The sequence below is a fragment of the Hypomesus nipponensis genome, chromosome 1 (assembly GCF_054491055.1).
Source record: "Hypomesus nipponensis isolate SF chromosome 1, ASM5449105v1, whole genome shotgun sequence".
Lineage (NCBI taxonomy): Eukaryota > Metazoa > Chordata > Actinopteri > Osmeriformes > Osmeridae > Hypomesus > Hypomesus nipponensis.
Genome location: NC_140361.1, coordinates 123509 through 150045, shown reverse-complemented (window position 1 = coordinate 150045; position 26537 = coordinate 123509). Strand labels below are relative to the sequence as shown.

Below are 26537 nucleotides of genomic sequence, written 5' to 3'. Positions count from 1 at the left end.
TTAATACCTGTTCACAATTAATTATTAAGGTCATATAGCGGGATGGCCTTACAGTAGCAGTATATTTGACACGTCTAACAGATCATTCACCTTCAATATTAAACTGCTCGGTTTTCATCCCGGCATCTTCTGTTGTTCTGCATGGCGACCTGCGGTGATTACGCGCACCTGCTTTATGAGCAGCACGTGCAGGTTGGTTGACATCCGTTTTCACCGCAAAGTTCTCTCTCAAATGTTGGTGGATTTGTTTACTATGGCAGAAACTATTGTGCGGATGTCAGTCGTACTTTATAATCTGAACACTTTTCTTTTAATCCATCTTGTGATCTGTGGTCGTTCCCTACGATCATCCCCTTCGACGTCAAACGGATTAAACAACTTTGCCGACTCCTCTCTCTTTCAACATGGAAATATATTATCCCCCCTTTTGAGGGCATTGTCGGAACAAGGTGGAGAGAACTGGCGAGGTTTTGGCCCAAACCCAAAGCAGCGAGCGGAGCCTAGACATGTTCGGTACATGAAAAGACTGTACAAGAAGTCCGTTAGCCAGAAGGGTGCAGCTGGGACTAACCCGCTGTTCAACACAGTTCGACTCATAACCCCAAGAGAATGTCTCGAGCGGAGCAAAGGTAAGCAGGCCAGTGAAACAGTAATACAACACTTAAACATTCTTACACTTAAATGAGAAGATATATATTCTTTGTTTATGAAGTGCATTCAAAATTAATGTAATTATTGTGGCCCAGACAGACATGACTAAACAACACAGACAAACTGATGACAATGATCTGTTGCACTTAAATGTTTTTTCCATATTTCCCTAAAGAGATCTTTATGCAAGACCTCTCCTTCAACCTTGAGCAGGTGAGAGCCAAAGAACAGCCCATGAAATCTGTACTGCTCTACTCTTTTGAACGCCCAAGACTGGTTCCATCTGTCTGCCACCTGTCAGTGCAGCAGCAGCAGGCAGAGCAGTGCCCCCTCGGTCCCGGGGCCCAGCATGCCTCCAGCTTCCTGCTGGGGAGGGGGCGCCGACCAGCGAGCAGAAGCAGGTGGGTAGAGGTGGATGTCAGCTCCTTCCTGCTCCCCCTAGTACAGGCCCACCAGAAAGACATACATCTCCTCATCAACCTGACGTGTGCTGAGGAAAGAGGGGTCAAGATGTCCAGAGGGGGCTCTGTGGAGATGACCCTGAGGTCACCGTCTCTGCTGTTATATCTCAATGACACCAGCGACCGGGTCTCCCACCGCCGGATCCCCGGGCCAGGTCAGAGGTCAGCAGGCTGGAACCGGTTTGAAACCCAGAGGGACTCCGAGGCAGAGCGCTGGGTGGGGCAGAACATGGGCCGGCTGAGGAGGAGTGCACCCAGAAATAGAGCAGCTAAAGCCAGCCTCCCCGAACTCAAGTCCACCTACGATTTCCCCACTAACGACTGTGCTTTGTACGACTTCCGGGTGACCTTCAGCCAGCTGAAACTGAACCACTGGATCATCTACCCTCACTGGTACAACCCCAGGTACTGCAAGGGAACTTGCCCTCGAACCATGGGCTTCATGTACGGCTCCCCGGTCCACACAATGGTGCAGAGCATCATCTACGAGAGACTGGACGCCTCAGTGCCAAGGCCTTCCTGTGTTCCCTCAGAATACAAACCCATGAATGTAATCACGGAGTACAATGGCATCATCACCTACAAGGTGTACGAGGAGATGATCGCTACTCGCTGTACTTGTCGCTAACATCCAAGAGTGACACAGTGTGACGACGTTGTTTTAGTTTTACAAGCATCCTCGTCGTTCACACGTGGCTTTCACCAGAATCAGATATGCAATACTAACAAGCCAGCCTCAGTGATTTCATACATTGTAAAACCATCTTTGCGTGAAATTGTATTTATCTAGAGCAGATGCATTTACTTCATCCAGTGTTTTCTTTGCTAAGCACTGTGTTAAATACTGGAAAAGTTATTAGCAAATATTAGGATACATTTTGCTTTTGTTGTAGTGACGTGATGGCAGGAATGTTGTTAATGTTGTTTTAGTGCATCCGTCTTGTTTTTGTTTTTTTTGCGACGTATGTTGCAGCTGAAGACACATGAAAATATTATCAAAATGATTTTTATGTTTAAGTTATATTTGTTTATTTATTTTGGGTGGGGGGTTTGTCCTTATCGTTTATTACTTTAAATACAATCTGCTCATTTTAAGTAGGCTAAATCTGTTCTGGACTAAATATAAAAGTGGCTCCTGTTCTCTGACCGAAACACTTTTACATTTTATTCTTTGGGATTGCAGTTGTCTCATTGACAAGCTCTTTTCATAATATCTAAAAAGAACATTTCAGTGTGTATTCATTACCTTTGGTCATGAAATGGCTGCATACCAATGAACTTGTATTGACAAATTTAACTAAATGCGTGTCATGTACTATTTATGCATATCAAATGAATTTACTCTAAGCTCTTGATCCCCTGCTGATTTTTCAAAACAAGAATTTTGAAAAGGGTTTATATGTGGGAGACTAGAATAAACAAACTGCATAGTTCATGTGTCTGTTGAAAGATTATTCAAAGTGCCAACTGTACTGTAAATGTGGTATTTTTCTGTCAATTGAGACTGGATAATAACCCCAGAGTTTATTCCAAGCACCGCCAACTGTAGAGATGCCCCGTGAAGAGAATGCATGTAGCTTATACCGTGCTCGTCCGCTCAGAACTATATCACAGGACCTAATCTTCTATGGGTTCTGGTTGTCAACTGTTAGATGCATATACACCATCTACTGTGCTGGAGTGTGAGCCCAGTCACTGCCTACTTAACCCCAATAAAAGAGTATGTAAGACATATACACTATTTGCCCTAAACTTGTTTTCACAGTCAATGGCCCTAAACCTGCGACTGGTTGTATGACGTGTACCATTGGTTGTGACTGGGAGTGAGGCCGTGACTGGATACTCACTCCTGCCCAATAGGTGGCGGTGTAGGCACTCCTAAATTGGATGTTTTCCACCAATCAAAGTTAAAGAAGAAGAAGCCCTGTCGTCACAACAGTTATCCGCCATTACAAGTTGTTGCGGCTAAAGGTTAGTGATGAATGTTCTTTTTTTTGATTGCACAACCTTATTTTAAAATGATATAAACTGCTACTTAATGGCGTAATCAAGCCCATATGACTACACTTTTTGCAATATAACTAAATGAACTTTGAGACTTTGTGTATTTTCATGTGAATGTCAAACAAGGTCTCGAGGACCCAATGTTGCCTAGCTGCAATGTCAAGATAATCACAAACTGTCGTGTTTAATTTAGGTAGCCTAGCTCTAGACTTGTGGCCGTCTTGTGTGTCAAATGCCACTTATCTTAAAATATAGTAATATATTAAAATATAGAAGTATATTACGTGGGCAATACTAGGCACCAAGTGATCTTAGCCAACATTACTTATCATTATTTTTTTTGCTTTTGTTTCTCTTGAAGACATTGACACGTACACAAAGCTAAATGTATAGGCTAGTTATAGCAGGTACACTAGTGTGGCACCGGGCCATGCTGTCATGAGTTTCCTCCGCAAAGAACCCCAATCAGAACAGACTGCCCTTCTGCCCATGTCCCAGGCATGGACATGGGTGAGCACTCTGACTTGACTAGAACTCTAAACTATGGTAGAAAGGTTAAGATAGTACCTACTGTAGTTACTGTTATGCTGATTTGTGAGATGCACATGCTGCAGTCACTCAACTTCTATTGTTTTCAGATCATCTCATCTGGCATCATGGGTCGCCACTTTGGAGATTTGGCCAAGATCAGACATGTGATCACATACAGTCTGTCTCCCTTTGAGCAGAGGGCTTTCCCAAACTACTTCTCCAAGGGAATCCCCAACATGTGGAGGCGATTCAGAGCCTCCGTCTTCAGATCCGCTCCCCGTGAGTTTTGTAGTGCTTAACTGTACCACTTGCTCAGGGAACTTACAAGTTATCTTAAATATATATATAGTCAAAAATACTACTTCTTCCAAATGGAAGTCATCTTCCTTTTACCAAAGAGCTGCTCTTATTTGATCAAAACACAAACATGGAGTAAACATCACACAGCTGAATGTGTCGTTCATCTGTTTCAGCCATGGTCATCATGTACCTGACTTATACCTGGGGGAACCATGTCCATCAGCAGGGCAAGAGGAAGAATCTGTCTGACTTTGAAACCCCCGAGGAGTAGAAGATCCTCCTGAGCTCCTGATGTTCCTGTGACTGTTTCTCTAAATAAAGATGGTATTTATCACAAACCTGTATTCATTTGGATGTATTATTCTGAGAACCACTCATGTAGACCTCTGTTTCCATAGAGATTTGCTGTACAACGTATATAGGTGTTGGTGGTTGGACTGTATTTCCAATTTGCCTGTGCAGCAGTTTACTGGTGCTACTGTTTGGGGTCACGTGGGATGGAGACTGTAAAACTTTAGTAATGCTACATTGTTCTTTATTCAAGTAAACTGCAGTGTATCAAGACAGCCTTTGTTTGCAGGTTAAATAATTGAGCGTGTTGGTATTTTATTATTTCATTAACCTAATATGCAATAATTGGAGATGAGCTAAATAATTGTTCAGGCTTTTCTTTTTTCACAGTTCCCTTGATTGTACATTTCATCAGTGGCGGTTCTAGACTAATTTTACTGGGGGGGCCAAGGGGGGGCCAGTGTTTAATCAGAGGGGCACATTAAAAATGGAAACAAATGATATTTAAACATTAAATACTTTAATTTTGCTTTACATTAAAATCATACAAAATGCTCTGGCTCTCCCTCTTCCAGCTCCTCAACTCTCTCAATACCTTGATATATTTCTCTAACTTTTTTTTATTAAAAAGGCTGCAATGTCCTTTCCTCGGTTCATGATGACTACTAGAAGAAGAAAAACGTTAAAAATAAATATATATATATATATGTTTTTTTTTTTGTCAGCTCAGGGGGGCCACAGGGGGGCCACAGGGGGGGCCAGGGACATGTTTACAGGGGCACTGGCCCCTGTAGGCCCCCCTGTAGAAACGCCCCTGCATTTCATGCCATGTCTGATTCCTATGATAACCTACTTTACCTACCAGGGTGGAATGATTAATCAAAACCTAACGGGAGAGGGAAGCCTGGGCCTCCCTGCTTAGGTCGTTGCCCCCGCGACCCGATCCCCGGACAAGCGGTACATGACGACGACGACGACGACGTGTTTTAGTAATTTCAAATTCGGGTATTAGGTCCTATTTCTAACTGGTATCTGTTAGAGTTTGGTTCCTTTAACTGCTATGTAGCAGTAGCGCGAGCTGGAGGTATTGAAACTGTAGCAAACGAATAGGCCTACAGCGACCGATGTACACCGTAAGTACTAACTATTATTATAAATAACATGGATTTAGTTTATATAATTAATTCTTTATATGTCGTTTACTCTTTCACGTTGTGAAATTTGGGGACATTTCAAACAGGACCCGAGACAAGGGAGGCATGATGCTAGCGGTTAGCCTGGCTTCCAGCCCAACTTTGCCCCGCCCACAAAACAATTTGGTCGGGAAGTTTGGTCTGGAGTAGCCTGGTCCTAACCAGACCCTCGAGGGTCTGGGATCGCCCCATTGACAAGCGTTATCTTCCTTGAAGGCGGGTCCTCTGTTGAAGTTTAAAACTATTGGATCTGCCCAGAGCCACTCTGATCTACCATAACCAATCGCAAGCGTTCGTCTTAGCCAATTCCTTCACCACTACTGTAACGGAGCTAGTTGCCGTAGCTGGAAAATCAAACATTTCCCGAAAGTAAGCCTAAGTGAGTAAGACTTTATTTATATAGCACATTTCATACAGGAATTGCAGCTCAAGGTGCTTTACATAAAATCAACAAAAACACAAAATACAAGTGATAAAAGTAATAGATCTAAAACATATAATCAAATCAAATTTATTTGTATAGCCCTTTTTACACGCAAGCATGTCACAGAGGGCTTCACATACGCCCATAGAACTGCCCCTCAACCAACCTAAACCCTCAAGGAAGACAAGGAAAAAACTCCCAACGGGAGAAAAAATTGAAGAAACCTTGGGAGGAGCAATTCAGAGAGGGATCCCCTCCTCCAGAGATGGTTGGTAAGAGAGAGGAGCACAACACAAGCTAAACATAGTCAATGGGTTTTGAAACACCAAAAATCCATAAAACAACCCAGACAAGCCTAGGTTGTCTCTATCTGCGGTCTCTCGAATTTGAAGGAATGCTGAACACAGAATCATTCTTATACAGGATAACAGTTACATTTTCAATTTTTCCAACAACCCCCTCACCACAATCTCTACCCCCTCACCACAACCTCTTCCCCCTCACCACAACCTCTACCCCCTCACCACAACCTCTACCCCCTCACCACAACCTCTACCCCCTCACCACAACTTCTACCCCCTCACCACAACCTCTACCCCCTCACCACAACCTCTACCCCCTAACCACAACCTTTACCCCCTCACCACAACCTCTACCCCCTCACCACAACCTCTACCCCCTCACCACAACCTCTACCCCCTCACCACAACCTCTACCCCCTCACCACAACCTTTACCCCCTCACCACAACCTCTACCCCCTCACCACAACCTCTACCCCTCACCACAACCTCTACCCCCTCACCACAACCTCTACCCCCTCACCACAACCTCTACCCCCTCACCACAACCTCTACCCCCTCACCACAACCTCTACCCCCTCACCACAACCTCTTCCCCCTCACAGGGGTTGCTGCAGTGCTCAGCTGGCTGGGTTGCCATGTTCAAAAGGCTTGCCTCAGCGTTTTTGGTCAATGAATGAAAATATAGAATGCTGTTAATTTGATTTTGGGGAACAGAAGTGCATGCTGTTTTATCATTATGATAATGTTAGATGTATCAAGGTTCACCTTCCGTGGTAGACTGACTGTTCGCCTGCTGACAGCTGTGTGTGTCTGCAGTGTGCCATCCTGTCTCATGCGTTCAAAGTACGAGAGTTCTCCACTAACTCTGATTCTACCAGCCGAGCGGTCAGTCCGGTCTGTCCTTCCAGTCCGTTCTGTCCCGAACCCAGTCCGGTCTGTCCTGAACCCTGTGCCTGTTCCTCCTGCAGTGACTGCAAGGTTTTCCCAAAGAACCATGCTGCTCTGTTCTCCAAGGTGCTGACCTTCTACCGGAGAGAGCCCTTCTCTCTCAAGGCTTACTCCAACTGCCCCAGAGAGCTGCCCTACCCAGACCCCTCCATAGGCATGTAGCTACCCAGACCCTTCTGTACCTACATGTGTGTGGTGGTCTTCTTTACACCTGTGTGTGTGTGTCGGTCTTCTTTACACCTGTGTGTGTGTGTCGGTCTTCTTTACACCTGTGTGTGTGTGGTGGTCTTCTTTACAACTGTGTGTGTGTGGTGGTCTTCTTTACACCTGTGTGTGTGTTTGTCGGTCTTCTTTACACCTGTGTGTGTGTGGTGGTCTTCTTTACACCTGTGTGTGTTTGTCGGTCTTCTTTACACCTGTGTGTGTTTGTCGGTCTTCTTTACACCTGTGTGTGTGTGGTGGTCTTCTTTACACCTGTGTGTGTGTGGTGGTCTTCTTTACACCTGTGTGTGTGTGGTGGTCTTCTTTACACCTGTGTGTGTTTGTCGGTCTTCTTTACACCTGTGTGTGTGTGGTGGTCTTCTTTACACCTGTGTGTGTGTGGTGGTCTTCTTTACACCTGTGTGTGTGTGGTGGTCTTCTTTACACCAGTGTGTGTTTGTCGGTCTTCTTTACACCTGTGTGTGTGTGGTGGTCCCCACGTGATAGAATGTATTTCTGTCTGGAGGCAGGCAGGCCGGAAAGAGAGGCACAAGTCTGAAGAGATTTGACTTGGTTTATTAGCCTGAGCTCGGATCATGTGACTTCCTCACGACAGAGTGGTCAGCATGAGGGAAGAACAGAGGTAGGTAACTACAGACCAGTTATCTCCCATCTTCTCTCAACTTATTTTCCCTGTGTTGTTGTCAGGGACAGAAGCAGGGTTTGTGGGTGTCTGAGGAAAGCCATCTCCTGTTTCTTCAGGGGAAAATGGTCATGCAGGACAAGCTGGAGAAGGAGAGGAACGACGCCAACTACTTGGAGGAGTATGTATACGAGATGAGGGACAGGCTGCATGGGGCGCTGGAGAAATATGTCACTGAGGCTGTGAGTTATGGGAGCTCTCCCTATGAACCTGCATCTGTGGCTGCCATGCATGTGACGAAAACTTTTTTTTTTATATCTCTCAATTGCTGACCAAGTAATGTGTTGCATTTATACAGTCTTTATACATTTGACAATTTTCTGAGATGATTCTTAGAATTATTTGTTACATCTTGTGGTTTGATTGTACACTAGGATTGAGATACGGTGTCATTGAAACTGGAGGACAAAGAGAACTGGCTGTATGAAGATGGAGAGGACCAGCCCAAACAGGTTTACATCGACAAACTGTCTGAACTCAAGGTAAGCACGCTCCAGGAACCCCCACAGAGCACTGGGTCTGCATGGTCCTCTTAGTTGGTACTAGTCACAGCACATGCAACACAAAATGCCATATACAATTTCCAGAACATGTTTAGTTTCAATTTAAAACAGCTCAGTATTTTGTAAAAGCTGAATATTCTAGGGTCACCCTCTCTGCTTATAACAGAGAGAAGCACTGATTAGGGTTGGGGTTATCCCCAGGAATGTTCTGGAGAGAACTGCTGAGAGCCCATGTCTAGTACAGTTTCTCTCTGCAGAAGTCTGGTTATGTAGTAAATTGTCCTGGTGTTGTGTGTGCATGGTGTGGTTCATCTATATCTGGTGTTGTGTGTGCAGGATGTGGTTAGTCTATACCTGGTGTTGTGTGTGCAGGATGTGGTTAGTCTATACCTGGTGTTGTGTGTGCAGGATGTGGTTAGTCTATACCTGGTGTTGTGTTTGCAGGATGTGGTTAGTCTATACCTGGTGTTGTGTTTGCAGGATGTGGTTAGTCTATACCTGGTGTTGTGTGTGCAGGATGTGGTTAGTCTATACCTGGTGTTGTGTGTGCAGGATGTGGTTAGTCTATACCTGGTGTTGTGTGTGCAGGATGTGGTTAGTCTATACCTGGTGTTGTGTGTGCAGGATGTGGTTAGTCTATACCTGGTGTTGTGTGTGCAGGATGTGGTTAGTCTATACCTGGTGTTGTGTTTGCAGGATGTGGGCCAGCCCATCCAGGAGCGCTACCAGGAGGCAGAGGAGAGACCCAGGGCATTCGACGACATGGGCAAACACATCCAGCAGTACCTCAAGATTATTGAAGCATATAAAATCAAGGTACGACACACAGGGATGTCAATTTCTAACCAGGGACGCCCTCCATCCCCCCCGTTTTAGTTATGTCTGTTTTTTCATTCAACTAATCTTCATTCCAAGCTTTCCCGAGGGTCACGCTTCTAGTCAGTCCCTCTTTTTCCCCACTTCGACGCCCCTGCTTACATTCAATTCACTTTCATGTGAATTTTTAAGCTCTTTTACTGTGTGTACTGTTTCTGACCTGTGTGTCTGTGTGTCCCGTGGGCTACAGGAGGAGCAGTACGAGCACCTGGAGGAGGCCGAGGTAAGCAGGGTGGACCGGCTGGTGAGCGAGGCCAGGGTCTGTATGAACAGCAAGATGAACCAGCAGAGCAAGGTTCAAGAGCTCAGTCTGGAGCCAGCAGGCAAGGTCAAGGAGATTCAGGCCAAGACCAAGGTGGGTCAAGGAGTTTCAGGCCAGGAAGTTGTTTTACAGATATAACGACTCAGAATCCTTGTCCTGCAAACTAGATCTTATGTTGGTGACCAGAGAGCTGTGTTGTGTCTCCCCCTGCAGGAGCTGTTCTCTGCCTGCAGCCCGGTGCTGAGCCGGCCCAAGCCCAAGGTGGAGCTCCCCAAGGATGACAAGCCGGTGGGCGAGCAGAACGACCCCATTAACCCCTAACCCTGTTAATGGGCAGGGGGGCGGGGCACAGGAGGAAACCCCCGCCACAGATGGCAACCCTGCCTCAGAAACCACGGAAACCAAGCCTGACATGGACCTTAACTAGGCAGGCTACCCCCCACACCCCACTGAGGTCTCCCCCACCCTCCCCCCCACTCCACCCTGTCTCCCATCCCCCCATCCTCCTGTCTCCCCCACCCATCCCCCCTTCCATCCTGTCTCCCCCAACCTCAGCCCCCCCCCCCTTCAGATTGAGACGCAGAACCTAGTTGTATAAGGGCTAGTGAAGTGTTCCAGTTGGCCTGTTTAAATACTTTTAAAATTAGCATTCTTCCTTTCCTCTGCCATTGGATGATGTGACATAGCTGATTGGGTCAGGACAGGGCAGGGGACCCCTGTCACTACTCCAGTCTGGAGGTAGTTCATAGGTTTTCATGGGGGTGGAACTGAAAGAAGCAGAGTGTCTAAATGAGTCATTCCACTGTCAGAAGTCCAGCCTATTGTCTCTGCTGCCAAAGCATGTCCTTTATCTTTTGCTGAAACAAAATGGAAAGCCTTTTGCAATAAGCCTGTTGATTGACAATGAGCGCTGTACACATAATGGTATTTATTTCTGTTGTGTGCCCTCTAAACGTTTGGGTCAATGTCACAATTTGGTTTTAATAAAGTCACTGAAAATCGGTATTCGTTTAATGATTTTTAACTTTATTCCATATCTTACTGTGTTTTGATTTCCAATATAACTTAAAAAGAAACCAGTCCTTATTAAGTGATAGAATATAAAAACGACAATTTCTTTGACATCAACATATTGGTTGTTATGGTCCGTGGCCCGTCGCCCCGCCTCTGCCGCTGTGCTGGACTCCGGTCCTCCGTCATGTGATTATAGTTCTCCCGTACCAAGCGCACTCCTTGATATCTTCCTGTTTCTGCGAGAAAGACGGGGATAGATGAGTCGGATGTGGTAACAGGTAGGCTACGTTTAATTAATAGCTTTCCTTTTCATGAATCTGCAAATAGACCTGCCCAACAAATAGACGCTAGTCCGAATATAACTATAACCATAGAAAGTATTTAACCATGGCAAACTTGGAAAAACTGCTGATAGTGCAAAAATAGAATGTTAAGTGTCGACAAATATCACGTCTCCTGAATTGTCGAGTCCCAACCCTTCATGGGTCTAAAGTCTTTAAGTGTGTGACGAATGCTATCTGTATCTCGTGATAACAGCTTTGTCCTTCGTTAACTTACTTTTAAGTTCATTCAGCACAATGAAGTTGATCATCCTCAGTAACTATGACCAGGCCAGTGAATGGGCTGCAAAGTACATTAGGAATAAAATCCTTCGCTTCAATCCTGGTCCCGACAGATTGTTCACGTTGGGACTTCCTACTGGTAAGACACACATATTGATTCATTTAGCAGACGCTTTTATCCAAAGCGACTTCCACATGCCATCGTGTTGAACACCGAAGCCCTGTGTAATCAGTGGCGTAGCTAGCAAATGTTTAATGGGGGGGGGGGGGGGGATAGATGCAGAATGTTATGTTGGGGTGGCACATTTATCAACATAGTTTTTAGCATGCAAAGTGCGTTTACCTGCTGTATTTAGAAAAATGATTTGTTCGTCAATCAACATTAAGTGGGAGGGGCACTCCCACTTACCCCCCCCCCCCCAGCCAACTCTGTGTAGCCAAATGACTATTCTGCTTTTAGTGTCTCTTTCTTCCTACAACAGGCAGTACACCACTAGGATGCTATAAAAAGCTGATTGAATATTATAAGAATGGAGAAATATCTTTCAAATATGTCAAAACCTTCAACATGGATGAATATGTCGGTATGTGCTTCACCTATTTTTCTGCATAAAACCTTGTTCTTAATACAGATAACTAACAAATGTGGCCAAACTTACCGGGACCAAGGTAGAGTGAGCGGCCCCATTATCGTCCACAACCGTTTCTTCCGTTAATTTCTTAAAGAAGATATGCAGCACCAACGAAAGAAAGTAACTCACCGATATGTACACATCTTATATTGCTGCATACCAAATTACAGCTTCTTACTTTGAGATTTGAGTATCTAAATACGCTCACAAACCATATGTGTAGCATCTGCCTTCCGCAGCATCAAACTGACATTTCTCCATTGAAAGTGGTTGGGTGGACGATAATGGGACCCCCTGGCTAACTGCTAAAATCAGGAGAGTAACATTTCTAGGCATATCCTGATTGGATTTCAAAACCGGAATGTTATAATATAGGTGTGTATCTATATATTAAAGTACAAAGCTGTGACGTAACGTTTTTAATTTGTAATATAACAACATTTTGGTAACATTTCTAACGAGCGTCGAGAGGTAGGTGGACGATAATGGGACCCCTTACGCTAAGGGTTTGGGTTAGACTGACTTGGATGAATTGTTATCCAAATCATACAGGACTTCCCAGAGAACACCCTGAAAGTTACCATTCATTCATGTGGAACAACTTCTTCAAGCACGTAGACATTCGGGCAGAGAACACCCACATCCTGGACGGCAACGCGTGCGACCTGCAGCAGGAGTGCGAGGCCTTCGAGGGGCTGATCACTGCTGCAGGCGGGATTGAGCTGTTTGTAGGAGGTGAGGAGGATGGTCCTTCACAGCCCAACACCAGCCCTGCTCCCCTGGATTCTGTTCAGCTACAATAGAATTGTAATGTCTGTTGTTCAAGGCAGTTTTGTGAGCACAATTACACACGCGCGCTAGTTATGAGTAAGTGAAGGACATAACAGCGCGTGTCGCTCCATGTCTAGGCATTGGGCCGGACGGCCACATTGCTTTCAACGAGCCTGGATCCAGCCTGCTATCCCGGACGCGGGTGAAGACCCTGGCCAGCGACACCATCCTGGCCAACGCTCGCTTCTTTGACGGGGACCTGTCCAAGGTGCCCACCATGGCTCTGACCGTGGGTGTTGCCACCGTCATGGACGCCAAGGAGGTGAGGCGCCACGCTCTGGCGTGTTCCTCTGACAGGGGTCAGCCGTTTGTCCCTGACACAGACCACTAACACACTCAGAACTATGCACTTCTGGTCTTTGATTATCCTGCTTTACTTTTTATATGCACTAGTTGTTTGTCGCTTTAGATAGAATCGCTATGCTTTATGAGGGATCTGAAAGCATTCCAACTGCGTCATGTGTTAATGTGCGTTTGGCGGCCAGGTGATGATCCTTATCACAGGAGCCCATAAGGCCTTCGCTCTGTACAAGGCCATTGAGGAGGGTGTCAACCACATGTGGACGGTGTCCGCATTCCAGCAGCACCCGCAGACCATGTTTGTGTGTGACGAGGACGCTACGCTGGAGCTCAAGGTCAAAACCGTGAAGTACTTCCAGGGTGAGAGTTTCACAGCACTTGTGACAACACTGAAGAACACCAGATTCTCTGGTGAAAGAGCTATCTTGGTGCTACAAACCCTAAATCTAGATATTTTTATTTCTTTCTTTTCAACTCTGCTGTAAAATACATAGGCTTACAATGTTGGAATGAGGATAAATTAGCTTTGGTTTTTGAAACAAATTAAATTGAAGACAAGTCTGAAAAGAAAGGAAATGTAAATGTAGGGGGACTTTGGGGTGTTAACCACTTCATACGTTGTTTTTATTCCTAACAGGAATGATGCATGTGCACAACAAACTGGTGGAGCCTCCAGTCTGAGTGAGCTGGGATGCTGCTTTACGTTTTTGTGTCGTTGTCTGTTTTTAGCACGTAGGCCTACTATTGAATGACTTTGTACTTACATGTTGGTCGATAGTTCCAGTGCTGTTTCTTTATGATCACATGAACCAATTATTCCACAACCTTGCTTTTGTAAGTATTTGTCCTTTAAATAAAATACCTTTGATTGTCATTCTTAAGTAATTATGTAATGATTTACATCTCGGTTGATCTCGTTACGTCTTTTGTTGTTGAACCAGTCAGTTGGTCTCAATCGGTCACATGACAGTGCGAGGGAGGAACAACAAGCACTCTCGCCTCGACTTTAGAAGAAGCGATGGCCGACCTGTGCTAGTTTGCTATCAAGACTACATTTACGCACACAGGTTGAGAACTAGAGTGAGCTATTGAAAGTGATTGAATCTTGGACGTCATGGCAGAGCAAGGCAGCAATGTTCGTTATCAGGAGGTAAGACATGAGTTTTATGAGTTTTTTTAGTATGAGACTCAGCTTGCTCGCTACCTACCTACCATAGTATCGCAGTACAACGAAAAAACGGGTTCTGACATGCCAGTAAGTCAGCCAAGCAATGGCCCAATTGCAATTATGAATGCAGTGAAGATTTAGCAAACTAGCAACTCACCAACTAGTCTTCTAGTTTGAAGCCAGCTATAAGAATTGTATCGGCTGCTTTGATGAATTATTGAAAATCAGTCGTTCGTCACACATCGTCCGGTTTGTGTTTTGTTTACAGATTGGTCTAGTGCGTTAGCCCAGCTAGCTGCCGTGCTAGGAGGGCCCATTCAGATAATGTCCCACCCAATATTTTCGAGATAGTCGACCGCAGCTGTAGGTATAGCTGTCTGTCGTTTAATTAGTTAAAAATGGCCAGCTTTTACGCAGTAGGTTAAGGTAGATTCTAAACAGGCAAATTCTAAGATCAACTCTTGTCGTTTGTGTTAGTTTCATTGGATGTTAATGGGTGCTGTTGGGAAATAAGTATACATTTCACTTGAAGCTGGAATGGTACTATCGAGCAAGAGTGGGAATGGTCCATGGCATTCGGATCGGTACTTTTGGTGTTATTACACATTATAGACGAGCCCTCCCCTCCAGTAAAGTGATTACCCTGTCCTCTTAAGTAGCGTCAAGTGTATCTTGTCTTCAGTTGTGTAAATTCTTGTATCAAGTCGTGCAGTGGTTCTCAACCCTGTCCTTAGGGACCCCCTGTCCTGCATGTTTTAGATGTTTCCCTGCTCCAACACACCTGATTCAAATGCATGTTCGTTACCAGGCTTCTACAGAGCTAGATATCGACCCTTTTATTTGAATCAGGTGTGTTGGATCAGGGAAACATCTAAAACATGCAGGACAGGGGGTCCCTGAGGACAGGGTTGAGAACCACTGAAGTAGTGTAAAGTCTTGTCTGTAAGACTGTGTTCTGCAGTAGTGTAAAGTGTGCTCAGCTGTAGTGAAAGAATGTTCTGTCTGCAGCTGGTGAATGAAGAGGAGCCGGGGGTGTCTTCCCAGGAGGCTGTGGGGCTGGACGCTCCCCCGCCCTACAGCAGCGTCACAGCAGCCAACGCAGGTCGGCCCCTCGTCACTTGGGAGGGGCTTGTCAACCAGAAATACTTTAAGATAATCACTGGGAACTAATCAATTATTCTTTTAACTTAATATCATGGCAGGGAAAGGTAGTTGTGCCACTTAAGTAAAGCCATACAGTAGGTGAGCTCTTAAACCAATCACGTTTGATGGAAGTGTGTCACAAACACTTTCTTGATATGGTCCTAGTCCACCTTTAGACCTCAAGCAACATCATCACTTCATCTACCCTGTTAAAAGTTACTCATTTTGACATCCTTTGTTTAGTACTTGGCTGTAAGATCAGGTTTCACTTTAAAAGGGTTCAACAAGACCAATGTTATATCACCCTTCAAAAACCTGAACCAGAACTCTGACCCTGACCTTCCAGAAGTCTTTATTACCTGTAGCTCATGCAGCTTCCACTCCTCCACAGCTTTCTTTGACTACAAGGAAGATGGCGGCCGGTTCCCCAACCCCCCGTCCTACAACGTTGCCACCACACTGCCGTCCTACGACGAGGCGGAGCGGTCCAAGGCCGAGGCTGCAGCGCCCCTGGTGCCTGGCAGGGTTACGGTAAAGCTCTACCGGGAACCTCTCTTCACTCTAGTTTCTGTTCTACTCTCAGGATTCTACCGAAGATTTGTTAGACTTGTAATACTTGGAACACAACGTGGTAGATTTGGGTCCTGAGGTAATAAGCTGAAATAGTTTCTTCTTTCTGCAGGAGGATGACTTTGCTGGCAGGGATGAGTTTGATGATGCTGACCAGCTCCGGATCGGCAACGATGGCATCTTCATGCTCACCTTCTTCAGTATGAGTCCAGCCCTACCTAACATATAAACAATATGTTAACATTCTAACATAACATTTAAGTTTATGTAACTTCAGATGAAATTCTGTTTTAATGTAATGTGTCACTTGGCCTTGCATTGATGCTTTGTTAGCTGTGACCAGCAGCTCTGTAGCTCAGTTGGTCTGTCTTCCATAATGTTGCATGTGGTCTCAGCTATGTGGATTTGCGTTTGTTAGTGAGTGTGATTGTCGTCTCTCCCTCCAGTGGCATTCCTCTTCAACTGGATTGGGTTCTTCCTGTCCTTCTGCCTGACCACCTCAGCAGCCGGACGCTATGGGGCCATCTCTGGCTTCGGCCTGTCACTCATCAAATGGGTCCTCATTGTTAGGGTGAGGTGTTACACCTCCATCTTCTCACCATGTAGCCTAACCCTTTACATAGAAAGTCAATGAAGTTCATAGTTTTAACACCACTTCGGTAATCAGTCAACAAACGGGCTGTTTACCAGACGCAGTGCAACGTAACCACATCTCAGCCAGGGATGGTGCAACAGTTTGTATCTAATGGGTGTCATCATGTTTTCCTCACAGTTCTCCACTTATTTCCCTGGATACTTTGATGGGCAGTACTGGCTGTGGTGGGTGTTCCTGGTTCTGGGTAAGTGTGACAACCAACAGCTGCCTTCTGTCCTCCACAGGATTGTAGAATATCCTCTACTCAGTGGTGGAGTCTTGAGTCTTGACATGCAGATCAAGACACTGTACACTGCTTCGGATAAAAGCATCTGCTAGATGAACATATGATTGCAGAAGTAACACATTATGACCTGCTCTGCTCCAGGCTTCATGCTGTTCGTCAGAGGGTTTGTGAACTACTCCAGGGTGCGCAAGCTGGCCGACCCATCTTATGCCACCCTCCCCCGCACCAGGGTCCTGTTCATCTACTGAAGGTACTCCGTCAACCACCAACCCCGTTAACCAGAGATGGGAAGTACTTGCATAGTTTTATTTGGTATTGATACTTTACTTTACTCTTAATTTTTTCAGAAAACTTTTCACTAGTTTGTAAAAAAAGTTCACAAAAAAATTATTTGAAAGGTAGAAAACATATTTTTGAAAGAAAATTTCTAAAAGACTGCGTATCTGTAGTGTCTTTTTGTATTTATGTATTAATATGATGTGAGTTCCAGTTACCAGCATGAAACTAAAACATTTAGTAGTAATGGCTACTTATTTTATTTAGTATATTTTAAGAGCCCACACTGCTTTACTTTAAAGGCCTTTATATGCTACTCCGACTCCGTTTACGCATGGGCGGATGGATACGATACTCTTTTTTGTTTATGGTTCTCCGTAGGCTGTGGGTGCTGAAAACAATTCACTGCCAGAAGAGTAGGTGGCGCTGCACTGCGATGCTATCTTGGTTATCGAAGAGTCGGAGCAAATTTACAAAATAGCAGTTTTATCAATAAAATAAGCAAATTTTCAGCAACTACACTGCCAATTTATCGTCAAATTTTAATTCAGATGCTGATTTACATGTACTGTTTAGCTGAAATATGAATTGTAAAAACTAACAGCAATGGCAGTCAAAGGATTCTGTTTGTCTTGTTGTTCACGGCAAATCAGCCCCTGACGCCAGCGGTTCTTAATACGGACCAATCACAGCCAAGGTGGTATCCGTAACTATCCGAAATTAGGACGGATATTTAGGAAATTCAGGAGGTGCACATCGAGCTCCCCGGGGCTTTCCCCTAGAGAGGGCGTTCCACGTAGACAAAGGCGTTCCCATGTGTAGTACCCTAAATCGGCCTTAACTTGTGTGAAAAAGTGTAGTCAGTTCTTCAACTTTTACCGGAGTCTTTTTAAACATGAGTATCTGTACTTCTACTTGAGTGAAGGATGGGTCCCAGAACCTCGCAGGGGTTAGATCCTTATATGTTTATTGTTTGCACATTCCTGCCACAGTAAATTCCGTGTTTGTGTAAACCTACATGGCGAATAAATTCGGATTCTGAACTCGGTCTGAACGGTTTCATCTTGCACGAGTCATGGTGTATGGCAGGAGTGGGGAACCTTTTTTCTGCAAAGGGCCATTTGGGTATTTATAACATAAGTCAGGGGCCATACAGAATTATCAACTTAAAAATGTGTCTGCTATATTATCTAATCAAACATTTAATTAACTTACCCCTAATGTGATGGCTGGAACTGCTTCTCTTTGGTGAGGTTTGTGACGTTAGCTGGCAGGGCCGGATGCAACCTGCTTTGACTGAGGGTGCAGTGAACATTTCTGGGGGAGTATCATGATTACGGAAAGGGATCGTATTATTTTTCATATTGCTACCATTTTTGAGACTGCTTATCGATCCGAGTGTTAATCAGGTGCGGAGCCAGACGTTGAAAACATTCGGGTCTTAGCCCAAACCTAGCACGTATTCTGGGTTTGATTTGATGCTCGAAAGGGAATTCCACACTTAATGCAGAGCGCGCAAGGAAATGTTATGGCACATTGGTACACAACGCTGTGGGCCTTCAAGGTCCTCCTCCATATATTAAAATAGTGCAGCTGCCCGGCCGCGACCAACGAATAATGGAGCTAAAAAATGCCCAGACAATGCAGCTAATAATATGATGCCTGCAGTGCCACTGGGGGCCGGATGTTGCCCACCCTGGTTTATGGGATGGCTACAGGGTGGAACCTCAATGTATGTTGCTTTGGATAAAAGCGTTGTTGTTATTATTACATTATTATTATTATTAAATTATTTACCATTTTCAGCGTGATTATTACTCTATTTTCATTATTATTATTTGCCAGTTCAGGGTTTCCGCAGAAAATGTATATAAAAAAAAAATATATATATATATATATTTTTTTTTTTACACCGTAGTTAAGGCGGCAGGCATGTGTTGCTTAGGTGGACGCCTTAACTGAAAAGTGCTGCAGTAAACCCTGCAGTTCTATGTGAACAAGACTGTTATTGAATAAGCGTGTTTCTTCTTCATGCAGCTGCTGAAAGCCTGGAATCTGAATGATCTCTTGTATGTTGAAAACAAAAACATCAACTCTGCAAAAGTCTGAAACCAAACTCCCATCACACATCCGCTGGAAGACAGCTCAAACATTCAGGAAATAATTGTCACTTTTTTGGGGGGGGGCGGGACCGTATTCATGGATGTTGATAAAGGTGGTAGTTTGTTCAACTGTGTACTCATTAGTGGCAAATGTTGCTATTTACATTTGAAGTTTGTAATACTGGGTGATGCCTTATATCTTTTGATGTTGGCTTCCCAGCATGCACCTGCCCAACAGTCCTATGTACAGTTGATGTAACACCACCAGTAGCCCACGGGTCAGGGTACACAGTTACTAACAAAACCTACAACTTAGAATCACTTCAATGATTTAGTCTGCTATTCATCAATCAGTGCTCTCCACGTAGACATGTACAGAGTATAAAGACCTTATTTTGAATGATTTTTTTAATGATTTCATTAACTGATCTGTTGCAGGTGACCCTAACCCTGTGGGCTTAAAGTAGTGTTGCCTTGTTGTAGCCAGAAGTGGGCAGTGTTCTTTGCTACATTTATTCTGAGTTTTAATGATCTCTTCAAGGTCAGTAATGAGAGGAGGTCTGTAGGCGTAGTTATGTCTTGAGATGGTGTCTTTTTTTTCTAGGCACGGTAGAGCAGATTGTTAGAGCACAAGTGATGTCTGTGTGCATCTCAATTTATGATTCGTAACCATTGTTGTTTTATTCAGATTCATACTGATTTGTATGAAGGGATCAGAAGATGTTTATTTTTTTGTTTATGTTTTAAATTGATTTTCTGTTTGGAGAGGGAGTGTGTGTAGAAGTGTAATAATCAAACTATTATCAAAGATTGTTGTAAGCAGGTGCACTTTTAGATCATACCAATTAAACCCTGGGGATTCTTCCTCATAGTCCTCCAGAGTCCTAGAAACATAATCCCAAACCATGCAGAAACATCATCCCAAATCATGCAGAAACATGAACATTACCAATGGGTTACATTTATTCATTAGCAGTCTACATTCTTAAAGGTTAGTGACAATGACACTCAATAGGCTACTATTACTTTGTCTTGATAATTATTAGTAATGATCTTGGATCCATTAATTGTCATTATGGATGTTTTCAACATGTACAAGCTAGCTGACCCACCCAGCCGGTGGACCTGCCCCGGGTGATGGCCCAGCTGCAGCCAGTCCCACACACCCCTAGTCGCACAGTTTGTTGCATCCTTATGGTTTTGTTATGAGCTGTTTAAAACTGTAAAAAGCTTCATGTCTAATAAATGTCACTTTTAAAGTGTTCTTCTGTCTCTTGAGTCCCTTCAGTCCTTCAGATGTTACTAAAATAACGCTTTCAAGACAATGTACTGTGTGTAAATTGGTAGATTTTATTCGGGTATTATTTAAATGTTCTCTTTTGAGGTAAGTTGCAAAGTGTAGTCTGTACTTCTTGAATGAAGGATGTGTTTACTTTTGCCATCTCTGCATTTATATGATTCATTCATGTATTCATTTGATTCATCATGATTTGATATATTACAGTGAGCAAAAGCAGCACATTCATGTTATGAGTGAGCATCAAATAAAAGTATTGTGTCAGTAAAACAAGTACTGTCAGAAGAAACAAGCAGTGGTGACTTGTCATTAGGGGCAGCCAATCATATCTACCGATTCTGTTGACCTGTTGTCAACAGAAAGAACTGCAACAAAATTGTTTTTTATTTCCAGAGGATTACTTGCTATAATCTATTATCTATGAATAAAGCATCTTCCTAAATTGCATATAATTTGTGTTACGATTTTATTTCATGTTCATTGGTCGATGCTTCAGACTGCGTTCTGCTGATTCGAGTTTGCAGTAGTAGGCTAAGTGTGAATGTGAGGCTAGCCCCTCTCTCACAATTGTAATTTAGGCCTACATTGTACGTGTGAAAGTATTAACACACATGTTCAGAATGTTAGTGCTGCTGGTACAGCGTCATTTTGTATTTCAGACCTGATTGGCTGTCTGTCTAGCCTGGCTGCCAGCCCAACTTCTCCGCGCCCACAAAAAAATTTGGTCGGGAATTTGGGTCTGGAGGGTCTCGTATTGGGAACAACTACACAAAACCAGGATCGGGACGGACCAATGAAATTGCCAGGGCGGGCTTTATACGATGATGGACAGATGATCAACAGTAACGGAATCAACAACGTCACGAAAGAGCCCTTGGGTTGAATTTGTATTCAACAAACAACATATTACGTTGCTCTGATTGGTTGTAGGTCTATCCAATTGAACAAAGAGGCATTTGTTTTACGAGTTCGGTTGAAACACGCCCCGTAGTCACAGCCCAACGGAGAGTTTTCAGACTCATATTCTGACTAGAATTATGAGTATGACAACGTCAGGCTACTGTCTGTCTGTCTGGCGCTAACATTAGTTGGCAAGGAGAGCGAAGAGGGGAGATTGTCTTAGCTAGCTTGATAGCTTCACAAACGCCAGATAACTCGAGAAAATAAATTAAGTGGATTTCATACTCGAGCACTGGTTATATAACCTTATCCTTAATTTGGAGGAGAAACTTGGAAGTAAAGCGACTTCGTGCCCATCAGCCACAGGATATGTGTGGCGGCCTGCGGAAACCCGTCGGATGTCGCGGCCGCTCACTGTTGACCTGAAAAGGTCAAAAAACATTTTCTGTCAAAATTGAGATTTTTGATGTTTTTTTTATAGTTAACACCCTCAACTTCATTGTAATGTACAAAAAGTATATGATTACTTAAGTAAAACAGTTTCAACGTTTTTTGGACATGTTAGCTAGCAAGATTTTCAAGCCATGTCAAATCGAATTATGAAGTGTAGCAAATCTTTGAATGAAGTTTGTAGTTTCCAAATATGTATAATAACCAGAAAGTCAAATTTTCACGATGTGAGGGGTTCCGCAGGCCTTCACACATATTGTCATCACTCAAATTGCTGGTAAAAGTAACCGCAGGTTTAACGACGTGGAGTGTTTTTTTAAGAAAAAGTGGCCAACGGTTAGCATACAAAAGAAGGCACCTATCTCTTCAAGTGAGCCCTCAGCCTTGGTGAGTGAAAACATATTTAATCATCCTGCCTTTGTGGTGCTGGTCCGTGCAATGTAGTAGTCCTGCTAACGTTGTAAACAGTAATGGCCGAGGCGCAGGGGAGGGTTGCTTTGTATGCAGCAAAATTTGGGTTGGCCCCACCAAATCTTACTCCAAGGTTTTTTGAAAAGTTGGCAGCCCTGGCTTCCTTGTGGCCAATGGTGTTGAGCTTATTGCTGTTCGCGTATGGCCCTGTAGGCAGGGGCGTAACTATAGGGGGTGCAGCAGGTGCGGCTGCACCTGGGTCCGTGGGGTGTCGAAGACATACACGCGTCACTCGAGGGGTGTATGTCTCCAAGTACCGTCGCTCGACGGGCCTTCCCTCAGTACAGCGCTGTGCTCCCTCTCGGATATGCTTATGTTCAAACGCACGGTTAAAAATCTAACGGTAGTGTCAAATGCTATAAGGCAAACTTATCTCAGTCATGGTTGTCATTATTTTTTGGGGAAAAGTAGGAATTTATACCAAAATCATATGCTTATCCTACATATACTAAAGAAATATACTCAGACATATACTCAAAAAACTATTCAATGAAATGAATAAGTTCTTATTTTCTTTGGTATTTTTGTGATTAGCATGATTGCTGGGTACTATGTATGTTGTTGTCCAATGTTAAGTCTCTATTTGATCATGTGATGATACGTTATAGTTATAGTACACCAACGTACATGATAACGTTGTAGTCACACCAATTCGAAGGTCACGACAACGCAGTTCATTGAGCACAGGACAACTGAACATGTAGCAATGCCATTTAAGCATAAGAGTGGAAGCAGGAAAAGGCAAGAGAAAAAAAGAACAAGATGAGAAGGCGGCAAAGCTGCCAAAATTAAATACATTTTTAACTAGACCATCAACTAGTTGCCAACCCTAGAAGTCTGCCACGGACAACCCCCCCACGGACGACCCCGGCATGGACGTCCCCCCTGCTAGCAGCAGTGCAGCAGTTCAGCTGGGATCAGTATTGCTGCCCTCAGACAGGTAATCTACGGCTATTGTGATAGATATACATTTCAAGCCCAGTTATAGCGTACATACACTTAATGGTCGGGCAGGATAACTAGGATACAAGTTGGGTAAATAGTGCTCACTACTAGGTGGATAGCAAATTATTATGTTAAGCGAGCCAATAGCCTAGCAAGGTGCTAGGGAGGCCATTCCTAGGATGGGGAGGGGAGCCAAATGTAACAAAGTGTTTCCTTATTGATTCCAATGTGAAACACTTTTTTTTGCAGTCACTGGGGGGGGGGGGGCGTCATAATATCTTGCACTTAGGCCCGTCATTACTATGTTACGCCACTGCCTGTAGGCACATTGGTTCTGAGCTTGGTTGCATTCCTAATTTAGGTTTGTAAATGTGACAGTGGTAACTTCACATGTGTGTGAGAGATATGGAGAGCAATTACACAAGGTCTCTCTCTCCACTTTTTGTACTACAACTCCTGGTAGAAGCAAGCCGCTCTGTCGTTAAGTGTTATGTGGAGCCACGTTGTTTGTTGATGTGTTAAATAAACACATCAGTAGCAAGAGAGAGTTTTGTAGCTTTACTGGTATGTACCCATATGTGATTTGGGCCTATTCAGAAGGAAACATTACAGATTCGATTTGTGATCAGGACACAATACGACAGATCCTCAAATTAGTCGATCCCCAAGGTGTGGATCAGTTTAGAAAAGAGTCTTGGCTGTGTCCTGTTGAACCACGAACCAATTGAAAAGTATAATTTGATCAGGTCATCCATTACTGGGCTTTATACATGGAAAACAATGGTGTCTGCTGTGATGAGGTTGACCATGCAAAGTGAAGGAATGAGGTTCCTTGAGAAAAAAATGAATCCATATTTTCGACTTAATAATGTTGTAAAATCTCCGAGTTTTTTTCTCGCAAAATTACTAGTTTTTTTCTTGCAAATTTGTGACTTTATAAACTGGGAGAATCTCTGACTTTTTTCTCGCAAATTCAATAGTTTTTTTCCTCGCAAATTTGTGACTTTATAAACTGGGAGAATCTCCGACTTTTTTCTTGCAAATTCAATAGTTTTTTTCCTCACAAATTTGTGACTTTATAAACTCGGAGAATCTCTGACTTTTTTCTCGAATTTACGACTTTAATCTTAGAATATGTCCCCTTTCTCTCTGACCCTAACCCGACTCAGTTTTTTTTTTCCTACAGTCCCAAATATGCCGTCGTATGAATCTGACCCTGTACTATGCACCATTTAAATCCATATGGATAATACGTACAGCTAGGGTGACCAGACGTCCTATTTTACCTGGACATGTCCTCTTTTCGAGACCAAAAAAACGCGTCCGACAAGGATTCTAAAATTGTGTGGGATTTTGCCTCGTCAGATATTTGTTGTTCCCTGGGGTCTTTCATAAACTATTACGACCTTACAAGTTTTGGAAAGGGTATCTCCCTTACGTTCCACCTTCTTGCGCGGGCACTGACTGTAGAGAGAACTGTAATTTTGATCACAAACTCAAATCTGGTCACCCTAGTACAGCTAAACTCATAAATCCTTTTCTGAATTATCATAAATCTTTACAAAAGTGTTTTTTATATAGTAGTCAATTCCTGCTTTTTTGCACATGGTGGTTAAATACTTTTGAAGGAATTTGTGAGGTATGAGTGCCAGAACTGACGTATCACAGGCAGCAGGTGAGGATAGTAATTTGCTGTGTTCATGTATCACGTCTAGTGTTTGGGAAGTTCCCAAAATGAGGCAGGGAGTAGGTAGGCCCGACCAGGCAGGGAGTAGGTAGGCCCAACCAGGCAGGGAGTAGGTAGGACCAGGTGTGCACATTATGGTCAACAACATCCTCCTCCCCTATAAACGTCAGTGGTCTGCTCTGAGCATCTCTTCACTCCCCCATGTTCTCCAGCCTCCTCGGCAGGAAGTAGGTGGCTTTCTGTCCAACGTGGGTTTTGTGACCCAGTTTGGGTTTGCCGTTCTTCAGACCGACGTACTATCCCTTGTCCTGGTTGGTCAGAGATCAGTAGGTGTTTTGATGGTTCTCCTCCAGGTTCTCCAAGAAGTAACAGTCCTCTGTCACAGTGGGCTTGGACAGAAAGAGAGAAACACTGGTGAAAGGCTGGGAACTCAACGAAGGGCTGACAGTTAAAATCTCAATACACTGGTTAGAAACTGTTAGTAAATATGTAACTATAAAGGCAATAATATCTGTATTTCTGTCTGTGTCGCGATAATATCGAGAACCGGACACTGTACGTTCAACTTGGTTATATTTACTCCTGCATCCAACATGTTGACCATGAACTGATTGTTTGTTTACAATCCAATCTACCCAGACCTTGACATGTGCCCTTGTACACCTGTGAGGGGTCATGTTTATGCTCATCAAGGTATATGGACTATTTTCGAGAGTTTATTTCTGACAAAACCAAGCAGCTGTCCGTCTTTGTTCATAGCTCGGTATCTTCCTGCCGCTGTTCCGTTGATCGCCCATCCCACGGCCTTCACTCACAGCACCGCTCCAGACACGGCAGCTATGTCAACAATACTGCCAGGCAATGAAACTGGACACAAATCTCCACTGAAACCTTTGTAATCTCTAAAAATACACTTTCTTTAATAAATTGACAGGACAAAGCTATTAGGAGGCAATTACATCACTTTTCATTCAAGAAACATTCTGATGCTGCAGAGTCCTGTTGCAACATTCACACACATCTCAGACATAACTCAACGAGGAAAGCTGCATTTTATCCATGTATGTATCCATGTATCCATCTTATTCTTAGTAAGATTAGCCTTTAACTGCTTAACGACAATGATTGTTTACTGAAGTTACACGATCCTTTCAACAAGCTTTGCATTTGGAAATATTAAACCATGCGTTATAAATACACCTTGTAACCTTTTATACGCTTCCAATTTTAAGCCTCAAAATTTAAATATTAAGCTACCCATTAGATGCCGTGTATGAATTTTCACCAAAGAAACGTAAATTACAGACTTCTTACTGTGGATGTCACCATGGTCTCTCTGGCCTGTCACTGTCCCATCGGGAAGAATTTGCAGATGATGTCCGCAATTCATGCAATACAGGTGAGTCAGGTTTGTGTAATCCTGCAGGTCTATCCCCTGCCTCTCTTGCCCGCCTGGCAGTACTTTTATTTTACTCCATTCGTCATCTTGGCCAAGTGAGAACATTATCTAAAGAGAGCGCTATGGATTGTCCCACCTAAATGATGGGTCCAGTAACTATCGCCTTTATAGTTCCCCGAACAAGCAACAGTAGTGTCAAGCAATCTGAATCAGGTTTGGCAAAGCAGTGACCCTTGAACAAAGAATAATCCCACCCC

General features: G+C 43.8%; 5 protein-coding genes, 1 long non-coding RNA gene and 1 pseudogene across 10 annotated transcripts; 5 read left to right on the top strand and 2 right to left on the bottom strand.

Moving 5' to 3' along the window:
• Positions 1-176: 176 nt before the first annotated feature.
• gdf9 (growth differentiation factor 9) lies at positions 177-2840 on the top strand. The gene is made up of 2 exons (XM_084705525.1): positions 177-629; positions 827-2840. The coding sequence occupies exons 1-2, from the start codon at positions 233-235 to the stop codon at positions 1738-1740; spliced, it is 1311 nt and encodes a 436-aa protein (XP_084561651.1). The 5' UTR covers positions 177-232; the 3' UTR covers positions 1741-2840.
• A 127-nt stretch (positions 2841-2967) lies between these two features.
• Positions 2968-4285, top strand: uqcrq (ubiquinol-cytochrome c reductase, complex III subunit VII). Its single transcript, XM_084706479.1, has 3 exons — positions 2968-3083; positions 3755-3926; positions 4121-4285. The coding sequence occupies exons 2-3, from the start codon at positions 3773-3775 to the stop codon at positions 4216-4218; spliced, it is 252 nt and encodes an 83-aa protein (XP_084562605.1). The 5' UTR covers positions 2968-3083; positions 3755-3772; the 3' UTR covers positions 4219-4285.
• A 2487-nt stretch (positions 4286-6772) lies between these two features.
• hspa4b (heat shock protein family A (Hsp70) member 4b) lies at positions 6773-10093 on the top strand. The gene is given in 5 exon segments (XM_084698728.1): positions 6773-8192; positions 8385-8492; positions 9210-9329; positions 9580-9744; positions 9865-10093. Coding segments are annotated over 5 exon segments (618 nt in total). The 5' UTR covers positions 6773-8075; the 3' UTR covers positions 9973-10093.
• Positions 10094-10656: 563 nt separating this feature from the next.
• On the bottom strand, positions 10657-14456 carry LOC146301749 (uncharacterized). 2 transcript variants are annotated; one of them, XR_014766561.1, is made up of 3 exons: positions 14317-14456; positions 11224-11364; positions 10657-10901 (listed from the first exon to the last, which is right to left on the bottom strand). It is a non-coding gene; the product is annotated as an uncharacterized LOC146301749 (long non-coding RNA). The 2 variants fall into 2 exon arrangements; XR_014766467.1 differs by lacking the exon at positions 14317-14456 and adding an exon at positions 13756-13898.
• On the top strand, positions 11229-13865 carry gnpda1 (glucosamine-6-phosphate deaminase 1). Of its 3 annotated transcripts, none has more exons than XM_084702252.1 (6): positions 11229-11367; positions 11689-11812; positions 12413-12595; positions 12769-12953; positions 13177-13351; positions 13629-13865. In XM_084702252.1, exons 1-6 carry the CDS (start codon positions 11269-11271, stop codon positions 13670-13672), a joined length of 810 nt encoding a protein of 269 aa, XP_084558378.1. In that variant the 5' UTR covers positions 11229-11268; the 3' UTR covers positions 13673-13865. The 3 variants fall into 3 exon arrangements, with proteins under 3 accessions (XP_084558378.1, XP_084558296.1, XP_084558465.1); XM_084702170.1 differs by having other exon boundaries at positions 11237-11367; positions 11711-11812; XM_084702339.1 differs by lacking the exon at positions 11689-11812 and having other exon boundaries at positions 11244-11367.
• Positions 13965-20395, top strand: LOC146301748 (NEDD4 family-interacting protein 1-like). 2 transcript variants are annotated; one of them, XM_084703774.1, is made up of 8 exons: positions 13965-14141; positions 15168-15261; positions 15694-15833; positions 15985-16072; positions 16319-16443; positions 16645-16711; positions 16895-17003; positions 17411-18834. In XM_084703774.1, the coding sequence occupies exons 1-7, from the start codon at positions 14106-14108 to the stop codon at positions 16999-17001; spliced, it is 657 nt and encodes a 218-aa protein (XP_084559900.1). In that variant the 5' UTR covers positions 13965-14105; the 3' UTR covers positions 17002-17003; positions 17411-18834. The 2 variants fall into 2 exon arrangements, with proteins under 2 accessions (XP_084559900.1, XP_084559124.1); XM_084702998.1 differs by lacking the exon at positions 17411-18834 and adding an exon at positions 19067-20395 and having other exon boundaries at positions 13966-14141.
• A 4545-nt stretch (positions 20396-24940) lies between these two features.
• Positions 24941-26385, bottom strand: LOC146301747 (fibroblast growth factor 1 pseudogene; annotated as a pseudogene).
• Positions 26386-26537: the final 152 nt, after the last annotated feature.

What these genes read in the sequence shown, in the direction of transcription:
- LOC146301748 (XM_084702998.1), top strand. Translation starts at nt 14,106, where the DNA reads ATGGCAGAGCAAGGCAGCAATGTTCGTTATCAGGAG. An exon ending in CGTCACAGCAGCCAACGCAG is followed by an intron (nt 15,262 to 15,693) that starts GTCGGCCCCTCG and finishes ACTCCTCCACAG; the next exon opens with CTTTCTTTGACTACAAGGAA. An exon ending in AATGGGTCCTCATTGTTAGG is followed by an intron (nt 16,444 to 16,644) that starts GTGAGGTGTTAC and finishes TTTTCCTCACAG; the next exon opens with TTCTCCACTTATTTCCCTGG.
- gnpda1 (XM_084702170.1), top strand. Translation starts at nt 11,244, where the DNA reads ATGAAGTTGATCATCCTCAGTAACTATGACCAGGCCAGTGAATGGGCT. An exon ending in CACGTTGGGACTTCCTACTG is followed by an intron (nt 11,368 to 11,710) that starts GTAAGACACACA and finishes TTCCTACAACAG; the next exon opens with GCAGTACACCACTAGGATGC. An exon ending in AACCGTGAAGTACTTCCAGG is followed by an intron (nt 13,352 to 13,628) that starts GTGAGAGTTTCA and finishes TATTCCTAACAG; the next exon opens with GAATGATGCATGTGCACAAC.
- gdf9 (XM_084705525.1), top strand. Translation starts at nt 233, where the DNA reads ATGTTGGTGGATTTGTTTACTATGGCAGAAACTATTGTGCGGATGTCA. An exon ending in ATGTCTCGAGCGGAGCAAAG is followed by an intron (nt 630 to 826) that starts GTAAGCAGGCCA and finishes ATTTCCCTAAAG; the next exon opens with AGATCTTTATGCAAGACCTC.
- uqcrq (XM_084706479.1), top strand. Translation starts at nt 3,773, where the DNA reads ATGGGTCGCCACTTTGGAGATTTGGCCAAGATCAGACATGTGATCACA. An exon ending in CGTCTTCAGATCCGCTCCCC is followed by an intron (nt 3,927 to 4,120) that starts GTGAGTTTTGTA and finishes CATCTGTTTCAG; the next exon opens with CCATGGTCATCATGTACCTG.